Source organism: Juglans microcarpa x Juglans regia, chromosome 1S, assembly GCF_004785595.1.
Source record: "Juglans microcarpa x Juglans regia isolate MS1-56 chromosome 1S, Jm3101_v1.0, whole genome shotgun sequence".
Classification (NCBI taxonomy): domain Eukaryota; kingdom Viridiplantae; phylum Streptophyta; class Magnoliopsida; order Fagales; family Juglandaceae; genus Juglans; species Juglans microcarpa x Juglans regia.
The window spans coordinates 25,883,262-25,900,262 of NC_054595.1; the positions used below are offsets into that span (position 1 = coordinate 25,883,262).

Here is a 17,001-nt window from a genome sequence, read left to right on the forward strand (position 1 = left end):
TTCATTCTATATAGTTTTCATTCCAAAGTGTTTGGTGTACCCTTTTAACTCATGCACCAACTCAGTTTGGTGAAAACCTATAGCTTCTGTTGGTTTCTTGGATAGCCATGCACCAACCAGATATATCTCCTTTGAACTGCATGTCTTTTTTTAAAGGTAAAAATTAATCCTTCGCAATATCAGAAAATTTATAATACTGGCTAAAAAAAAAAAGATGTGATTTTTTAAATTAAGCCCATGTTGGAGTTTTTTTTTTTTTTTTTTTTTTTTTGGTGAAAAAAAAATCAAAAAGCTTGGAGGCAAATCCATTAATTGCATTCACTTATTTCAACTGATCTTTTAATGATTGATATAAAGACACGTAGAGATAAAATAGCCATAATGACAAAGAGCTGGAGACCAAAAAGGTCAAAAAAATGTTCACAAATTGAAATTACAAAGCTTTTGAGGTGGTCATAGCTGCATCATGGATTGGCCTTATTCTTAACTATGTTGGTGAGCTGCCACTTGTTGATATGGTTCCTAAAATACCCATTAATTATAGACAATCATGAATGGCATCTGATTTAAATTAGCCATCCAAACTTGTCCAAGTTTAATCGGGCTTTGGTTGAATTTTTATATCTATCTGCAGTGAACCCAACATTTTTATTTTCACAATCATTTTCATCTCATTTTATCTTATCTAATTATTATAATTTTATCAAATTCTCACACGAAATAAAATAAAAAAATTAATTTTATCAAATCTTAAAATAAAAATAATATTAAAAATATATTTTATAATAATATTTTATTTAACTTTTAATTTTTATCTCAATTCATTTCATCTCAACTGTAAAAATAAACGAGGTGTTAAATAAATTTTATGTATAATATTTTATCGTTCTTTTTAATAGAAGGATTGGCCCGATTGGGAGCAAGGCAATCCGATCTCCAAACATCTCTATATAAGAGGATTTGTCTTTCTTATCTGCTTATGATCTACATAACTACTTCATTTGCAGCAGGAATTGCTGGGAAAAAAAATTAACGTTTCACCAAATGCTGCTTAATTAATTATTGTGGAACTAATTAAGAATCCAAACATTATGGGGACCAAAACCAAAGCTACGATTAATCCAACTCCAAGCACAGGTTGTTTCACGATAACCAATACTAGAGACAAACTTTCAATTAATGCAGTAAAAGTTGCTTTGCAGAAATCTAGCTGTCCCTACCTCTCCAGATCAATCAAATAAATCGCAAATGATCTCGAGCTTTGCAGCTTCTTTCTTTTAGCCCAAGCTGCTAAAATGAAGAAAAAACCGAAAATACTGTTGATGCATTTGTTTATTCAACTGCATTAAAGTTAGTTGGGACTTTCACATTCCACTCCCAGTATCTAACGGTCAACCCCTACCAGCCCTCTTCACTCTCTCTCTCTCTCTCATACGCACGAACGCACAACAAATGACGCATAAAAGAGAGAGAAAACTCCTTTTTTTAAGTTTCTTCATTTTGTTTTGTTTTATGTCCTTAAATCAAGCAGCCCCACCTCCCTCTCCCTCTCTGTCTCTCTCACTCACTCTCTCTCTCTGTCTAGGAACAACTCATTGATGATCATCACCATTTTTGCTCCATAAAACTGCCCAGTTTGCCACCCCTATCACAACTATTCCCTGCCTTGTCATGGGCGTGGACATGTCGAATAACCCATCCACTTCTCGTACCAAAGACTTCTTTGTCTCTCCGGCGCTGTCTCTCAGCCTTGTAATATTTGCATTCATCATAAAACTCAGCTCTTAACTTCTATGATTCATTGCGTTTTTCTTTCCTCGCTTCTTATAGCATATAGATATAGTTTCTGCTTATTTACTTCCTTCTTTTTTGTGTTTGCTACGTAAAAGGCTGGGATTTTTCGCGATGCCGGGGCCGCGGCGGCGAACATGGAAGTGGAGGAGGGGGATGAGGGAAGCGGAGGCGGCGGCCAGAGAGAAGACACGGCAGAGATTAGCAGCGAGAACTCCGGGCTCCTGAGATCAAGATCCGAGGATGATTTCGAAGGCGAAGGAGAACACGATGATGATGGTGACGGGGACAAGAAGAAGAAGAAGAAGAGAAAGAAGTATCATAGGCACACGGCTGAGCAAATCAGAGAAATGGAAGCGTAAAGTCTTTCTTTATAATGATATCATGATTACCAATTTTTGTTCTTTATGTACGGACGTATGAAGAAGAAAAAGGATTCAAAAGCTGATCAGGAGGCCTAGCTAGCTAATGAGTTTAAGCATTTGCATGTAGTTAAATTCCGAGTTACTCGAGTTGCTTAAATCATTGATAAAAACCAGTTATGGCTTCCAGGTGGGGTGTTTGTTTGCTGGGAATAGCTTTTTTTATGAACATGGTTTGATAATTGTTCATTGACCGGTGTCTTGCCAAGGAAGCTGCCTCGGTTAAAGTGCGTTAATTTGCATGTCAATAGCTTTAATGTCTGCTTTTATGGTACTATACGATCCACAACTACTCCCAAAGATTAGCCAGTGCAAAAGATCATGCTTTCAAAAGAAACAAGATTCAAAAGTTAAAGCCATCTTGAATTTCCACTAACTTTATGTTCTTTGTTTTTATGTACATGTTCATGGTTATCGACAGGAAGATAATATTAAAAAAACCATATTTTTTTTTTCCTTTCCCCGCAGATCATGACTAAAGCTATGTATTAATCATCATTTGTTTCCACACTTTCATGTCATAATGTCATATATCATGACTATGAACTCCATCGATTGCAGGCTATTCAAAGAGTCGCCCCACCCAGATGAGAAGCAGAGGCAACAACTCAGCAAGCAATTAGGCCTTGCTCCTAGGCAAGTCAAGTTTTGGTTTCAAAATCGTCGAACCCAAATCAAGGTATATATTTTGATCATCTAATTAATTATTCTTTCATAATGTTGCATGCAGGGTTTACCTAGCAGGATCCAATTTTATTGGTCCAAATCATTTCTAATCATGGCTTAATTTGCGCGTACCTGATTTTTTTATTTCGTGAAGTCATGAATTAATGAGGAATTAATTCAATGAACTGTGCATGCAGGCTATACAAGAGCGTCATGAAAACTCTTTGCTGAAATCGGAAATGGAGAAACTCCGAGAAGAAAATAAAGCCATGCGGGAGCAAATAAACAAAGCTTGTTGCCCCAACTGTGGCACGGCCACCACAAGCCAAGACGCAGCAGTTACTACAGATGAACAACAGCTCAAAATCGAAAATGCAAGACTCAAAACCGAGGTTCGAAAGATCCTTCAACTCATGAAAAAGTTGCTTTTCAATTTCCGTTCAGGCCGCTGTATATGTGTTTTATATTAAATAATTCCGTTTCGTTTGGCAAACTTGTAGGTAGAAAAACTCCGAGCAACTCTCGGAAAATATCCTCCGGGAACAGCCAGCTCGCCTTCATGCTCAACTGGAAAAGACCAAGATAGCAGAAGCTCTTTAGATTTTCTCGGTGGAATTTTCGGTCTCAAGAAGTCGAGGGTAATGGAGATAGTAAATGAAGCAATGGAGGAGCTGATAAAAATGGCTACAGCTGGAGAACCACTATGGATACGTAGCGTCGAAACTGGTCGTGAAATACTTAATTACGATGAGTATGTGAAAGAGCTCTCGGCCAAAAATTCTAGTAAAAATGTACTGCCAAAGAGATCCATCGAAGCCTCAAGAGAGACTGGAGTTGTTTTTGTGGATCTCCCACGGCTTCTTCAATGTTTCACGGATGTGGTAAGAAGTTACATGAAAAAAAAAACTTCCATGAAATTGACAGACCATGCAAGATCGATCTCTCTCTCTCTCACAGAGACACGAAATCATATAAATTAGTGTTCGATCTATATATATGATATTCATGTTAATTTGTTTTTATTGCAGAGTCAGTGGAAAGAAACGTTTCCGTGCTTGATCTCAAAGGCGGCCACTGTTGATGTAATCTCCGATGGTGAAGATCCTAATAGGAATGGTGCCGTACAACTGGTTAGTTGCTCGTTCAACCTTTGGTATTTCTTTTTACTCCATTTGAACGAATCCTCGAATTTTTCTCGCTTTTGCCATGGCAACGTGATGGCCATCATGTGGTCTAACCACGAGATAGGCAAAGAAAACAAAAAGTAGGGACTTTTGTGTCGGGACAAGTTTTCTGTTGTATTAGATGGGACGGGAGAAGAAGATGAGATGAGATGGTTTTAGATAAGTTAAATAAAATATTATTAGAATATTATTTTTTAATAGAGAAATACTTTAGCAAAATAAATTATATAAAAGTAAATTCACAACTGACGTGCCTTGATATAATACGTCATATTGTAAAGTTATTTTTATTGTAAAGTAAATCTAACGGATTATATAAAACTACATAAATTTGTGAGTTTATTTGTGTATACTCTCTCATGTGTATGTAGCACTTTTCTTTTTAATATTATTATTTTTTTTAGATGTGAAAAAATTAAATTATTTATTATATTTTGTGTAAAAATTTAAAAAAAATTGTAATGATGAGATGAGATGGGTTGAGAGTATTATTGTATTCAAACGGGCCATATATATCAGCTTGTAAAAGATGATCAAAATCTTGGACGTTTTGGCTGCGTGCCACATGAGTTTGAATCTAGATTCAACAAAGGAAAATCTCTAGCTTCAAGAGTGAAAAAAAACCAAGAAAGAAGAAAAAACGATATTAATTTCCAGGAAGCATTCATTCCATTTTTCGATCGAGATCCTAACAGAAGACGATTAATGCTCAATTTCAGATGTTCGCAGAATTGCAAATGCTCACACCTATGGTGCCAACTAGAGAAGTGTACTTCGTCAGATATTGCAAGCAACTGAGCGCTGAACAATGGGCAATTGTCGATGTTTCAATCGACCAAGTGGAGGATAACATTGATGCATCCCTTGTGAAATGCAGAAAACGCCCATCTGGTTGCATCATCGAGGATAAATCAAATGGCCATTGTAAGGTACGTATACAGATTTTCACAAATTGATCCCACCGTTCTTGCCCTAAATTGGTGACGGGACATTTTGGAGAATCAATGGTCAATCTTGGCCAGGGTATGGGAAAAAAAACTCAAAAATAAAAAGAAAATTGAGAGTTGAAACTAAAGGAGTAAAGCGTTAAAGCAATGTAGCAAGCAAAGCTTTTTGACGGTCTTCGGCTGTTTGGCAGGTTATTTGGGTAGAACACTTGGAATGCCAGAAAGCAACAGTTCATACGATGTACCGCTCTATTATTAACAGCGGTCTAGCTTTTGGTGCAAGGCATTGGATGGCGACACTGCAACTCCAATGTGAACGGCTCGTTTTCTTCATGGCAACCAATGTCCCCACCAAGGATTCAACCGGTAAGCCAAGATGAATGAGTTTTGGATTCACTGTACGTTGCATACTTCAATATAGAGAGGGCCGGTTTTGAAGCATATACCTGGTCTCAAATATAGGCGTTGCCACACTGGCTGGTAGGAAAAGCATATTGAAGTTGGCACAAAGGATGACATGCAGCTTTTGCCAAGCAATTGGAGCATCGAGCTTTCATACATGGACCAAGGTCTCAAGCAAAACAGGGGAAGACATAAGGATAAGTTCCAGGAAGAACTTGAACGATCCTGGAGAACCGCTTGGGTTGATCTTGTGTGCAGTTTCTTCTATATGGCTGCCCGTGTCTCCTCATGTCCTATTTGATTTCTTACGAGACGAAGCTCGACGAAATGAGGTCTGTCTGCTTTGGAGTGGTAACTTGGTACAGTGATAACATAATTGTTTGTGATGATTGGCTCATGATATTCATTTTTGTCAATCTTAGTGGGACATAATGTTCAGAGGAGATCAAACACAATCCATTGCAAACTTATCAAAGGGGCAAGATCGTGGCAATGCAGTAACCATTCAAGTGAGTTCTCTAAGTCAAAATTACAAACTTCATTAAACTGAGTTCTCTAAAGTCAAAATTACAAACTCCATTCAACTCTAACTTCACCACAATCGGACAACACCTAAACACATCCTAGCATTCGTTTTCCAAACTTTCAGACAATAAAATCGAAAGAGAACAGTACGTGGATCATTCAAGATAGCTGCACCAATGCATACGAGTCTATGGTGGTCTATGCTCCGGTGGACATTACCGGCATGCAATCTGTTATGACGGGATGCGACTCTAGCAACATTGCCATATTACCTTCGGGATTTTCGATTCTTCCAGATGGGCTCGAGTCGAGGCCCTTAGTGATTACTTCTAGGCAGGATGAGAAGAGCACAGAAGCTGGATCTTTGCTTACAATGGCATTCCAGATCCTAACTAGTACCTCTACAACAGCTAAGCCCACCGTGGAGTCTGTAGATTCTGTTAACACTATAATATCATGTACCTTGAGAAATATTAAGACAAGCTTGCAATGCGAGGATGGTTGATCAATTTCATTGGATAGACACAAATTAATTGTAAACTCATAGGTTTTGTTTTCCTTTCCAAATATTTAGCTCAGCAAATCAGCTTTTTTATGTGAGTTTGCTTTGATTTGTCTATTCGTTATAACGGAGAGTATATCTGTAATTGGCATTCTTGAGATACAAAGAACGTGTAAGGGAGAGAGTTAAAGTAGAATCTTTCCAAATCTGTATAGAATTATTATTTTGTTAATGACATATTGTGGTTGCTATAATTGCTGCTTTAATACATTGCTCATGACAAAAATGGTTCAAATAATAACTTGGTCCATTGGGAATATTGTAGCAATTCAAAAAAGTAATGGTTTACTGACTCATTAGTGACTCTAGGGTAAGGACTTCTTTATAATATTAATAACACTATGAAGACCCTCATTCAATTACTTTCAAGATTGGCATATCCTTCCAGCTATGCAGGCCTCATACATCCCATGATGCAATAGAATAATGAACATAGCAGAGAGTACTTTTTTTGATAAGATGGAACCTCACCAAGGTATCCACCCTTGGGGAGTAAATCTTAGAACCACGACCACACCCGCCAAAACCGTCTCAAATAATCAAAGGGAACTCCTTGTGTGGAATCGAATTCAAGATATCTGAATCTATAGCTCATTCCAAGCTCGCCCTTTGAACACTGAGTTGCACCCTAATGACTGAATGTAGTGGGGAACATTACAATCTTAATCATCAATTATCATATTATATTTAGTCACTCTGAACCATCATTAACAAACAAAGCATCCGCTTGAAGCACATCATGCCAGTTTAATTCCATGACAAATGGTTTTACTAACATGTCCTTTTTTTTTTCTTCTGCACTCTATACTTGGTCTATACGTTTCGCTTGAATAATTAAAAAAGGAGAATTGAGTACACAAGATTACAAGCCTAGGATAACACTTGCTAAAGTTAAATATCCATTTAAAGCTAACTCTCATAGTTTCATATCTGGTAGTTCAGATTTACCAACAAATGCTAGTGAGTCATAGGGACTTGAGACGAAAGTTTCACAACCCAGAGTATAAAATCTAGTAAATTTCTTATTGTACTGAGTAATGAATAGTTACATCAAATCTACAGGCTACACCTCATCAGTTGAGAATGTACTTCACATGACAAAAGTAAATAAGCTTTTTGCTATCAAGAACCTCTGAGTGACATATTATCAAACATCAGTTTTGCAGTTCCTCTGAGCAGTACCCAGATCGATTAAATATCCTATCATAAGCAAAGTCACCAAAATTGCTCTCCAATAGCCCTCCTTTGTTAATCAAAAGCTCAAGCCCAGCAAAAGAAACAAAATTGACAAACAATTCCTAAATCTGCATATAACTCTTGTCAACTCATGAAAGCAAGAATCTACCTGTCGAGTGCAATGAATCCGAATTAAAAGGTATCCCGCTTTTCACCCTTAAATGCCACACCATGTGCACTGCTCTCACATAATTCACAATAAATCTACACCCAAAACGATCATATATCCATCTTCGTTCATTCACATCCACTCACAGTTTCTCTCTTGTACCCTCCCAGAATATTTTCCACACCGTCTCAACTCTCAAATCCTACTAATTCCAAGAGTGGTCAGTTACTACACCCATCTATTTCACAATAAATCTACACTCATGCTACCTCCATCTATTTCGTGATTGAAAAAATCCCAATTCAAAGACACCGAAATTAAACGAACACACTTACTACACCAAAACCCATAAAATAAATACAAGAGTTCAAGCAGAGTCAGGCCAATAAAATATAAATCCGATTACCAAATACCATTAAAATACATGGATTTGAGCGAAAACATAATTCCAAACACCAAGATACCCGTCAAATAAGCCTGTATTCAAACAGCATAACATAAAGCTGAGCACAAAAGCATTGCAAAATCACAAAATGGACGACAATACATGCCTCACTCTAAGCCTGCTGCAGCTGCTGAGACTCCAATGGAATCCCAAGCTCCTTTGGCACTTCTTCTTCGGTCGCTTTTTTCTTCGAATTCTTAACTGGCACCGACACAGCTATAAAAGTCTTGGTCTTGCTTATGGGTCTGCTTTTCTCCAATTGCACAACGTCGCCAACCTTGAACTTGTTGTCCGGGTCATGAGCTTGGTACTTCTTCTTCTTCCTAATCCGCCTCTTGTACTTGGGGTGCGGCGCTAAGCGCACCACTTCCACAGCCACGGTCTTGTCGCTTGAGGCACAAACAACTTTACCTTGCATTGACTTCATGGCTCTGATGGGAGGGAGGAAGGAATGGGATGGGGTCGGTGAGGCGAGAGAGGAAGTGGGTTTGGAAAGAAGGGAGAGAGGAGTACAGCCATGGAGGAACGGAGTGGAGAGCTTGAGGGAGTGTAGGGAAGGGAGTTGGATGAGTGAGGGTGCAAGAGGCATCCTCAAATTGGCAGGGGGATAAGGAACCGTCGGAGGTGTTTTCTTCCTTACCGTATCCTATCTTGTAAGTGGATTTGGTTGTAACGACAATATTCGTGCGAGGAGAATCAGGACTCAGGAGTCAGGACGCGCAGAGAGAGAGAGAGAAGGATTATTTGGAGATCAGATCAGCCCACATGAATCCATGATCCGGAGACTTTCAAGCTTGGACCAGCCTAAACCAAAGCAAAGCCCCCAGATTTTGGACCCTCCAGGCCCAAAAGCTTCTCCAAGGCCCATAGAAACCCCGAGTAGCACACTAGCACCCAATTTCTTTCTAAGCTAACTTTACCCCTTGTTTTTACTTTTTACAATCCCTGGAGCATTTACATCCGAGTGCTTATAATTTTATTTAAATTTTAACTAGAAATCACACTTTTCATAATTTTTTCTCAAATTTTATTCATCTTTAAAAAATCTCCTTCATCTCATTTTCTATCTTTTCTCTATTCTATTAAAATAATTTTTTTATATTATTTCTTTATTATTATTTCTACTACTTTATTTCTACATCTTTAACTATTTCCTATAAAATATATATAAAATTTAATTTAGGGGATGAATAATGACTCTCCAAATGGAGTCACTGTTCACATCATAAACCTATACCTTAAAATAAGAAACCGGATGAAGTGTTTATTTTGTCAAAAAGTTTAGCCGATTCTCTAAAATTTAGAGATTTTGGAAGTATAGAAAATCGGATGGGAATAGCCTATTACCTTACAAGAGGATTAAGCACGTAGATGAAGCTTGTATTCTTAGAGCACTTGTAATGAATTCTTTTTCTTATTATTTAAAATATATTATCAAAATTTACTTTTTCTATTTTACATATTGACTTTTATAATATGTCATCCATCAGCTTATCTATTTTTTTCTATGTTATTTAAATATTCTTTTTTTATTCTTTTTAAATATTTCATTTCTACTAATAAATTTACAATATTCATATATTTTTTTATATTTACAATTTATTTTTATATACAATGTAAAATAATTCAGTCCTATACACATAAAACAAAAATATATAAGCCAATAAAAATTAAAAATAAAATCAAATATGAAAAAATTGGTTTAAAAATAATTCCAAGATATTTTCTAGAAGAAAATGAAATATATGTATTTTAAATGATGAATAATAAAAAGAATTTGTTTACATGATAAAAATCAAAATAAATAAAAATGAGGGAGTAAATGAAATATCAACAATAAAAAAAATTTACAGGATGAACAGTACCAGTACTGTAGCTAAATGTATTTTATGTATTTTACAAATTATTTACATTTTTTTGTATAATATAAAAACTATTGGAAGTGCGTATTCTATCGCTTTAATAAGAATAATGATATATTTATAATTATTTTATGATTTATTTTACGATTCATAATATATAAAAATTATTTCACTTACTTAAAAATAAATAAAAAATTATATTTTTTAACTGATATGTAGAGCATATTTAATAAATGCTTATATAATATAATTTAATTTAAAATATAAATTTTAAAAATTAGATCTTATAAATTAAATATTACTATTTAAATAATATGAATATGTGATCGAGGATATAATAATTTAAAAAATATTTCAACTTTACATAACTATCTTTTATTTAGAATAGAATTATAAAATAATTATCAATTTATCAATTTTTTTTAATAAATGTATATTACATCGACCTCCGCGTTGAAAAAACATGCCATTCATTTATTTCTTATTTATTTTGAGTTTTTATTTTTCTTCTTTTAAAAATGCGCCATTGCGTATTATTCAAAGATCATACATGGATAGGCTTATCGAGCTCCCATCCAAATGGCATCACCTCAATGAAAATTCATATTCTCTCAACAAACCAATTCGCCACGTGGCACTCAAGATCCTTGCAAAAAATAAAATAAAAAAAACCCAGAGATCCCGTCCCTCGTCTTTCCAAACCCAAAAACTGAAAAAATTTCAGTGTTTTGGAACCAAGCTCATCTGCTCATGGCTTCTCTAGCGACCTTTGCTGCTGTGCAACCACCCACCATCAAGGGCCTTGGTGGCAGCTCCCTAATCGGAACAAAGCTCTCTTGCAAGCCCACTCTCCAGAGCCTTAGACCCAGACGCTTAAGGTATTACTTTTCATACACGTCTGCTAAACTGCCAGAAAATGGCTCTGACTTTGAGCTCAGTATCTTAAATTTGGCTAAGCCTTTTATATTATTCTTGTTGCTTGAATCGATTAGGGCTGGTGCTGTGGTGGCGAAGTATGGTGACAAGAGTGTTTACTTTGATTTGGAGGACTTGGGGAACACCACTGGGCAGTGGGACTTGTACGGGTCAGATGCGCCTTCACCATACAACTCACTACAGGTGTGTGACTTGTTTCTGCTTTCATAATTTCGATTTGGCGTTGCAAAATGATTTTTTTTTGTGTGTTAGTCTTGAAGTCAATCTGATTCATATTTAGCCGGCAGCTTTGGTTGAAATGATTATCGGAATGTTTTTTGCATTGCCGTGTAATGGAATGCAGGCAGGTTGGAATTGTAAAATTTGTTGCTTATGGTCATGGAATAAAAATATGTACTTAAAAATTTCAACCTTGAGTTCTGAAAAACTTGAAGGCCAGAACTGGAACCATTTACGTTGGAATTTTAAGAATTCCACGCCCAAGCCGGAAATGGAGATTGCTTATTTGTGATAAACATCACAATGACAACATTGTAGAAGAACCCCTCTCCTCTGCTCATCCTGGATAGTGGATACAGCTATGTCAATTTGTTGTATCGTTGGATTTGATTTATGTGTTAATCTTGTGGATGCTAACGGCTATAAAATATTAGCATTTACTTGTCAAAAAATATTCCTTAATCTTTGTCCAAACATAGTTGATTTATATGGCTGAATCTTAGATATGGAATTGCAGAGCAAATTCTTTGAGACATTTGCAGCTCCATTCACCAAGAGGGGGTTATTGCTCAAATTCTTGATATTGGGAGGTGGTTCCACCCTCACTTACTTCAGTGCCACTGCTTCGGGTGACATCCTGCCGATCGTGAAGGGCCCGCAACTTCCACCAAAGCCTGGCCCACGTGGCAAGCTCTAATTTGTTCGCAGATCCTCTTCTTTCAAGCTTTTCATTGTATGTAACTTATTTTTTAGATCCTGTAAGTATGTCTAAAGCCTACCTAAGATCCTTAATTGACTATTTATTTGGAGTACAAATCAGTTCATTGCTCTTATGTCTCAGTCTATTGTTGTTTGAGTATGATTTTTTTGTCATCTGATTTGCTGATAGTCTACAACTTGAAAGAAGGGCTTGTCTGGAAGCTAATTAGTGATGTATGCCTTTGAAGTTCCATAGAGATTGGAAACTAGGTCAGTGGGAGTGCTAGTGTCTCTGAACGTGATGTAAATTTTTGTTTCATTTCACAAAAGTAACATTTTTGGGACAACTTGGTAGCCTTTGGAACAGAATACTTAAGCCTTGAGGTCACCGTTTTAGGTTTGTACTCCTTTGATGAAAGTAAATGCTGCTAGGTCCTTTTATACTCCACCGGCCAACCAGCCGTATTTCTAGAGCCTGGCCTGAACATTCTGCTTCAAAGAAGTCCATGGATATTTAGAGAGTTGCGATTTCTATTCAGTCCAGAAGCCATTGTAAGTAGTTGAATCATCAGTTTTGAGGTTTCTTGAGGTTGAATTCATGACGTTATGATGCTCATCGTAACTACAACAATACAAACTGCTTTCGTCCGCATTCAAGTAGTTGTGAATGCCCTGATTTCAGTTTCCTGAAAAAGCGCATGAAATCAGTAGTGCTCCAAACCCAGTTAGTTAGTAGAACATTGAGTACACACCTATGAGAACCATTGTACGCTATCTGAGATAGTCACCTATTCATATTAAGTAGCTGTCAGAATATTTAAAAATGGTGAAAAAGGAGTATCTGTCAGACTACAATTTCACTTTGCTTGTACAGGCCAGAAAACAATCATGTTCAAATGCTTCAAGCCAAATTAGTTTTACTCGTTCTTCCCTATTTACAAAAGGAAGAAATAGAATGAAAACAGGTAATAAAAACTCAAAGATTGCTCCACATGGTACTGAAAATCTATATCTCGAGGTCAGGCTTTCTCACTCAATATATTCCTTTTCCTGTAATGCTCTCTGTCTCTCTCTCTCTCTCTCTCTCTCTCTCTCATGTGGTCATCATTTTTGTCTTTTTCATCTTCTCCCCCCTAAAGTTGTCAATGGCGTGCTGTTGGGCTTCTCAAACCACCCAAGTTCTCAAGATAGGAAACCTTCTTGTTTGTCGCTATGTTGGCAACTTTGTGCAAGTGATGATGGCTCTCGTCAGCACCCATGGACACTTCATCTAAATATTCTGTTGAGTCCTTTGACTCTGCATCCCCTTTATCCAGACCCCAACCCATGAAATCCGACAGTGTCACAGGTGCCCCCTCCTCATTCTCTTCTCTATGGACTGAGAAGATATCGGTCCCTGGAATATGAGGGGATTCTGTTGTAGAGTTCCTTCCACATGAAGCATGTGATGGATTTTGAGTGATGTAGTCAGCATAGAGTACATCCTCGATACGTGACAGAACTGTGAAGGCCAAGCTTTCTAGGATTCTTGAGTAACTCTCGAGAATAGCCTGCCCAACATCCTGCGAAGCCAAGAATAACCATTAACATAGTTCATAGAATAGGAGAAAAAAGTTCTGGGAATGATCATTGGCATGATCCTTTTTCCTTGCAATAAAAACCTAGATATGAATATGTTTGTACCCGGTTGTATTGGATTTTGCTGATGTCTAGTGCAGATTGGGGAGTCCCGGGAAACCGGTGCTTGAGGATGAGTAAAATGGTCTCGGCTCTCTCTTCAAAGAGCTCTCTCTTCTCCAAGCTTACAGCCGAACCCCAAGCAGATTTTCCATCTTTTTGGATCATCTTCCTCTTCCAAATCACTATGGAAGCCTCAATTCTGTTCTTTAGGTCTAGGATTTTGTGCTCCGATGACAAGTCCATGGTGGAGAGAAACTGGTCGGGATCAAAAAATTCTTCTGTAATACTCTTATAGATCGAGTCCCCAAGGCTTGCCCGACCATTCTTCCATAGCACCAAAAAAAAAAAAAAAAAAAAAAAGGGAGAGAAACAAAAGTTGATGAGAAAATTGTTATGGCACCTTTCTTGCATTGCAAAAAGCACTTGTACGAGACTTATTCATTCTTTCCTTACCTTTGGCAGGGATTCAATATAGTTTTCTGGGATCTCCATTTCTGATAGAACTTGAGCATTTATGGCCATGGCTGCTTTAAGCACTTGGTTAACGCAATCTTTCTGATACTGCAAAAACTTTCTTGACATTTCAGATAGACCCTCTGGAGGAACTTGAGGAGTAGGTAGCCACCATTTGTCGTCTTTCCTCTTCGCATTCCCTTTCTCAGAGTCATCAGCATTTTTTGACGCATAATAGAACTCATTTTGGTCTTTGAAATTATCTAGACAATCCTGCAGATCGTAAGTCCTTAATTTTAGTTGAACAATTATATATTAAATCATTAATAGGGTTTTGCATAATTGCTTTTTAGACCATGAAAAGTTTGTGTTTTTACAATAAGCATTGCATCAAGCTTGCGCAAGGCGGGGATGTTCATGTGTAGATCAGTTCGTTGCCGTGTCACCATTATCTGTCATATCATAAAACATAAACACTTCAGGATATGGAGAGAGAGAGAGAGAGAGAGAGAGAGATTGTTACCTCCATATTGACTCCGTCCTTGGATTTTTGTTGGGAAGGAACAAATTCAACAACGTAATCGGTGACACAAAGAAGCCAATCGATTTCTTTTCTCCACCTTGTTTTTCTTTCTGCAGACATTGGCTCTAGACGCGATTGTTCACCAAAAACAGAAGCTGCGTTGCATTGCAATAGAAAATCAAGGGAAACTTAAATTGCAATTGATATTTACTTGAGTCTTTTTTTTTTTCTAAGTTCTTTTTCTTGCTTTCGGAAAGGAAGCAAGAAATAATAGCTTATCCTCCTAATTATATAAAATCCTTGCTATTTTTTTTTTTCTTTTTTACCGTAAGTGTGTACCAAAAATTAAAAGATGGGTTTTCTTCCTTAAGCATTAAAGCTTCTTAATCAATCAACACCCGTGGATGCAAAAAAAGGGTAGATCTCAACAATACCAGCAAGGTTCGTAATGGCATTAGACAAAGCCAAGGCTGATGAAACACCCTTTCCTCCACCAGACATATCCTCACCCAACAGCAATTTAGCAAACCTCTCTTTCATCAGTTCCATATCTAAATCAAACACAAACAAGAAAAAATAGACTAAACTTGATTATTGGTTAGCAAAGTTCATTCTAATCAATTAGAATCATCAAGGATTCAAGATATATGCATGATTGATGTAATCGGTACAGTAAACCCAATGCATTAAAATCATCAGCACATAGTTTCACATCCTAGCCTATTTTACCTTTGAGGTATAGGGACAAAGAGATTAACAAAACTTTTACAGCAACTTATTGTTAATGAAGAATGATTGAAATGAATGTTTGCGTTGGAAAAACTAAAAGGCGACTTGCCAGAGGGTTGCTTGTCTTTGGCTGCAGCTGCGTCTTTGCTCAACCTCGATTCAGTACCTTTGAGTGCAAACCCATTTTTTTGTCTCTCCAATGGCTGATCCGACTCTTTACAGAACATTGTCGTGCTATCATCATCGGCAGGGTCTAAGGAAGAACCACCATCAAAGCTCATTCTCTTTCCATGTCTCCCTGCACTCTCATGCATCCCTCTAAACTTTAATACTCTGGATCTGTAATTTTCTTGCTCTTCTTCGATTGCCCGAACCATTTTTAGTTTTCTCAGGAAAGCTTTTGCAGAATGAACAAGGTAGAACACATGCGATTTGTTCGACCCGTCGGAAGGAGTTGGAGAGGGAGCTATTTTGTCTATTATTTTTGTTACGAGAGTGAGAGCTAGGGAGATGGAAAAAGATGGGAGAAAGCCTAACTCCCAAATGAAATGATTGAGGAAAGATGTTATTTTTTTTTCTTTTTTTGTTAGGAATTAGTGTTTTTTGACAAAACTTGATCTTGATTTGTTCGATGGATGTGTGTTAGTTTTTCCTTTTCTCAGTTTAGGGAGCCAGAACGTGGGGTGCATGTTTATGCAGAAATGGAGGTCATGTGTTAGAGCCATTTTTGTTTATTTTTTTTGTTATCAGTGAATTGGATGGTTGAGGTTTTTAAGTGAAGGTCAAAGGAAAGCCATAATCCAAGGAAAGACAGACAGGCTTGCTGACCACATCTCTCTCTCTCTCTCTCTCTCTCTCTCTCTCGAAATGGAAGGTTGATATGTGTCAAAAGGCGGCTCAAGACACGTAAAGCTTGCGTCTGTGTCCAGGACTCCAGACAACTTTGTATTAGATCTGTTTTTTTTTTTTTTTTTGTATTTCTGTTAATAATCATGTTCAGCCTGCATGATGTCTCGATAACTTTGTTTAGGTTGTTAAGAACTCGTTACATTGAAGAATGTTTAAAGCCATAACAACTAATTATTTAGTTGGAAAAATCAGTTGGTTGTAACAACAAAAATGAAGTTTGAGATTTATAATATTACAGAAAAAAGTGTTTTATGCTTATCTATTGGTGGAATTAAGCAGACTATCAGCAGCAATAATGAAAAAAACAAACACATGCAGCATGAAATTAGCTACAGATGAATCTGTTTTTCTTTCGAAGATGATATATATATGAAGGCATCCATCCCTGTCAAATCTTCATGAACTTCCCACATGATAGAAAGATAATCATTTGGTATTCTAAATCCAAAAAATAAAAATTACTTTTAGTACTCGAAAATCACCCGCTTTGCTGCTATTTTTCAAATTCACATTTTGACGGAAAAATTGTCAATCATACAATGATTAATCTATCGTAACAAATAATGATAATTTTTTCTATTATTTTTTTTTTCCTCTCTCCTTTACATTGGGCCCGTGCTTATTAGAAATAATCTACTGCAGCTTTTGGTTGTAATATAGCAGGCTGATTTTTGAACTGCAATAAAACTGCTTCATGCGATT

The 17,001-nt window shown here is 36.9% G+C and overlaps 4 protein-coding genes across 5 annotated transcripts; 2 read left to right on the top strand and 2 right to left on the bottom strand.

Annotated features, from left to right (window-relative positions):
• The first annotated feature begins 1,503 nt into the window (after positions 1 to 1,503).
• On the top strand, positions 1,504 to 6,693 carry LOC121247740 (homeobox-leucine zipper protein GLABRA 2-like). The gene is made up of 11 exons (XM_041146166.1): positions 1,504 to 1,752; positions 1,890 to 2,149; positions 2,775 to 2,892; positions 3,077 to 3,271; positions 3,380 to 3,760; positions 3,908 to 4,009; positions 4,783 to 4,992; positions 5,202 to 5,376; positions 5,473 to 5,744; positions 5,835 to 5,921; positions 6,062 to 6,693. Exons 1-11 carry the CDS (start codon positions 1,672 to 1,674, stop codon positions 6,440 to 6,442), a joined length of 2,262 nt encoding a protein of 753 aa, XP_041002100.1. The 5' UTR covers positions 1,504 to 1,671; the 3' UTR covers positions 6,443 to 6,693.
• Positions 6,694 to 8,230: 1,537 nt separating this feature from the next.
• On the bottom strand, positions 8,231 to 9,030 carry LOC121247741 (30S ribosomal protein S17, chloroplastic-like). Its single transcript, XM_041146167.1, has one exon. It carries the CDS (start codon positions 8,876 to 8,878, stop codon positions 8,402 to 8,404), a length of 477 nt encoding a protein of 158 aa, XP_041002101.1. The 5' UTR covers positions 8,879 to 9,030; the 3' UTR covers positions 8,231 to 8,401.
• A 1,788-nt stretch (positions 9,031 to 10,818) lies between these two features.
• Positions 10,819 to 12,144, top strand: LOC121247742 (photosystem I reaction center subunit VI, chloroplastic-like). 2 transcript variants are annotated; one of them, XR_005937277.1, is made up of 4 exons: positions 10,819 to 11,029; positions 11,144 to 11,270; positions 11,431 to 11,690; positions 11,760 to 11,952. XR_005937277.1 is itself a non-coding variant. In XM_041146168.1 (3 exons), exons 1-3 carry the CDS (start codon positions 10,902 to 10,904, stop codon positions 12,001 to 12,003), a joined length of 435 nt encoding a protein of 144 aa, XP_041002102.1. In that variant the 5' UTR covers positions 10,823 to 10,901; the 3' UTR covers positions 12,004 to 12,144. The 2 variants fall into 2 exon arrangements, 1 of the variants encoding a protein (XP_041002102.1); XM_041146168.1 differs by lacking the exon at positions 11,431 to 11,690 and having other exon boundaries at positions 10,823 to 11,029; positions 11,824 to 12,144.
• Positions 12,145 to 12,902: 758 nt separating this feature from the next.
• Positions 12,903 to 16,387, bottom strand: LOC121247744 (rop guanine nucleotide exchange factor 12-like). The gene is made up of 7 exons (XM_041146169.1): positions 15,500 to 16,387; positions 15,096 to 15,212; positions 14,662 to 14,816; positions 14,516 to 14,590; positions 14,139 to 14,411; positions 13,689 to 14,009; positions 12,903 to 13,567 (listed from the first exon to the last, which is right to left on the bottom strand). Exons 1-7 carry the CDS (start codon positions 15,765 to 15,767, stop codon positions 13,148 to 13,150), a joined length of 1,629 nt encoding a protein of 542 aa, XP_041002103.1. The 5' UTR covers positions 15,768 to 16,387; the 3' UTR covers positions 12,903 to 13,147.
• Between the last annotated feature and the right edge of the window lie 614 nt (positions 16,388 to 17,001).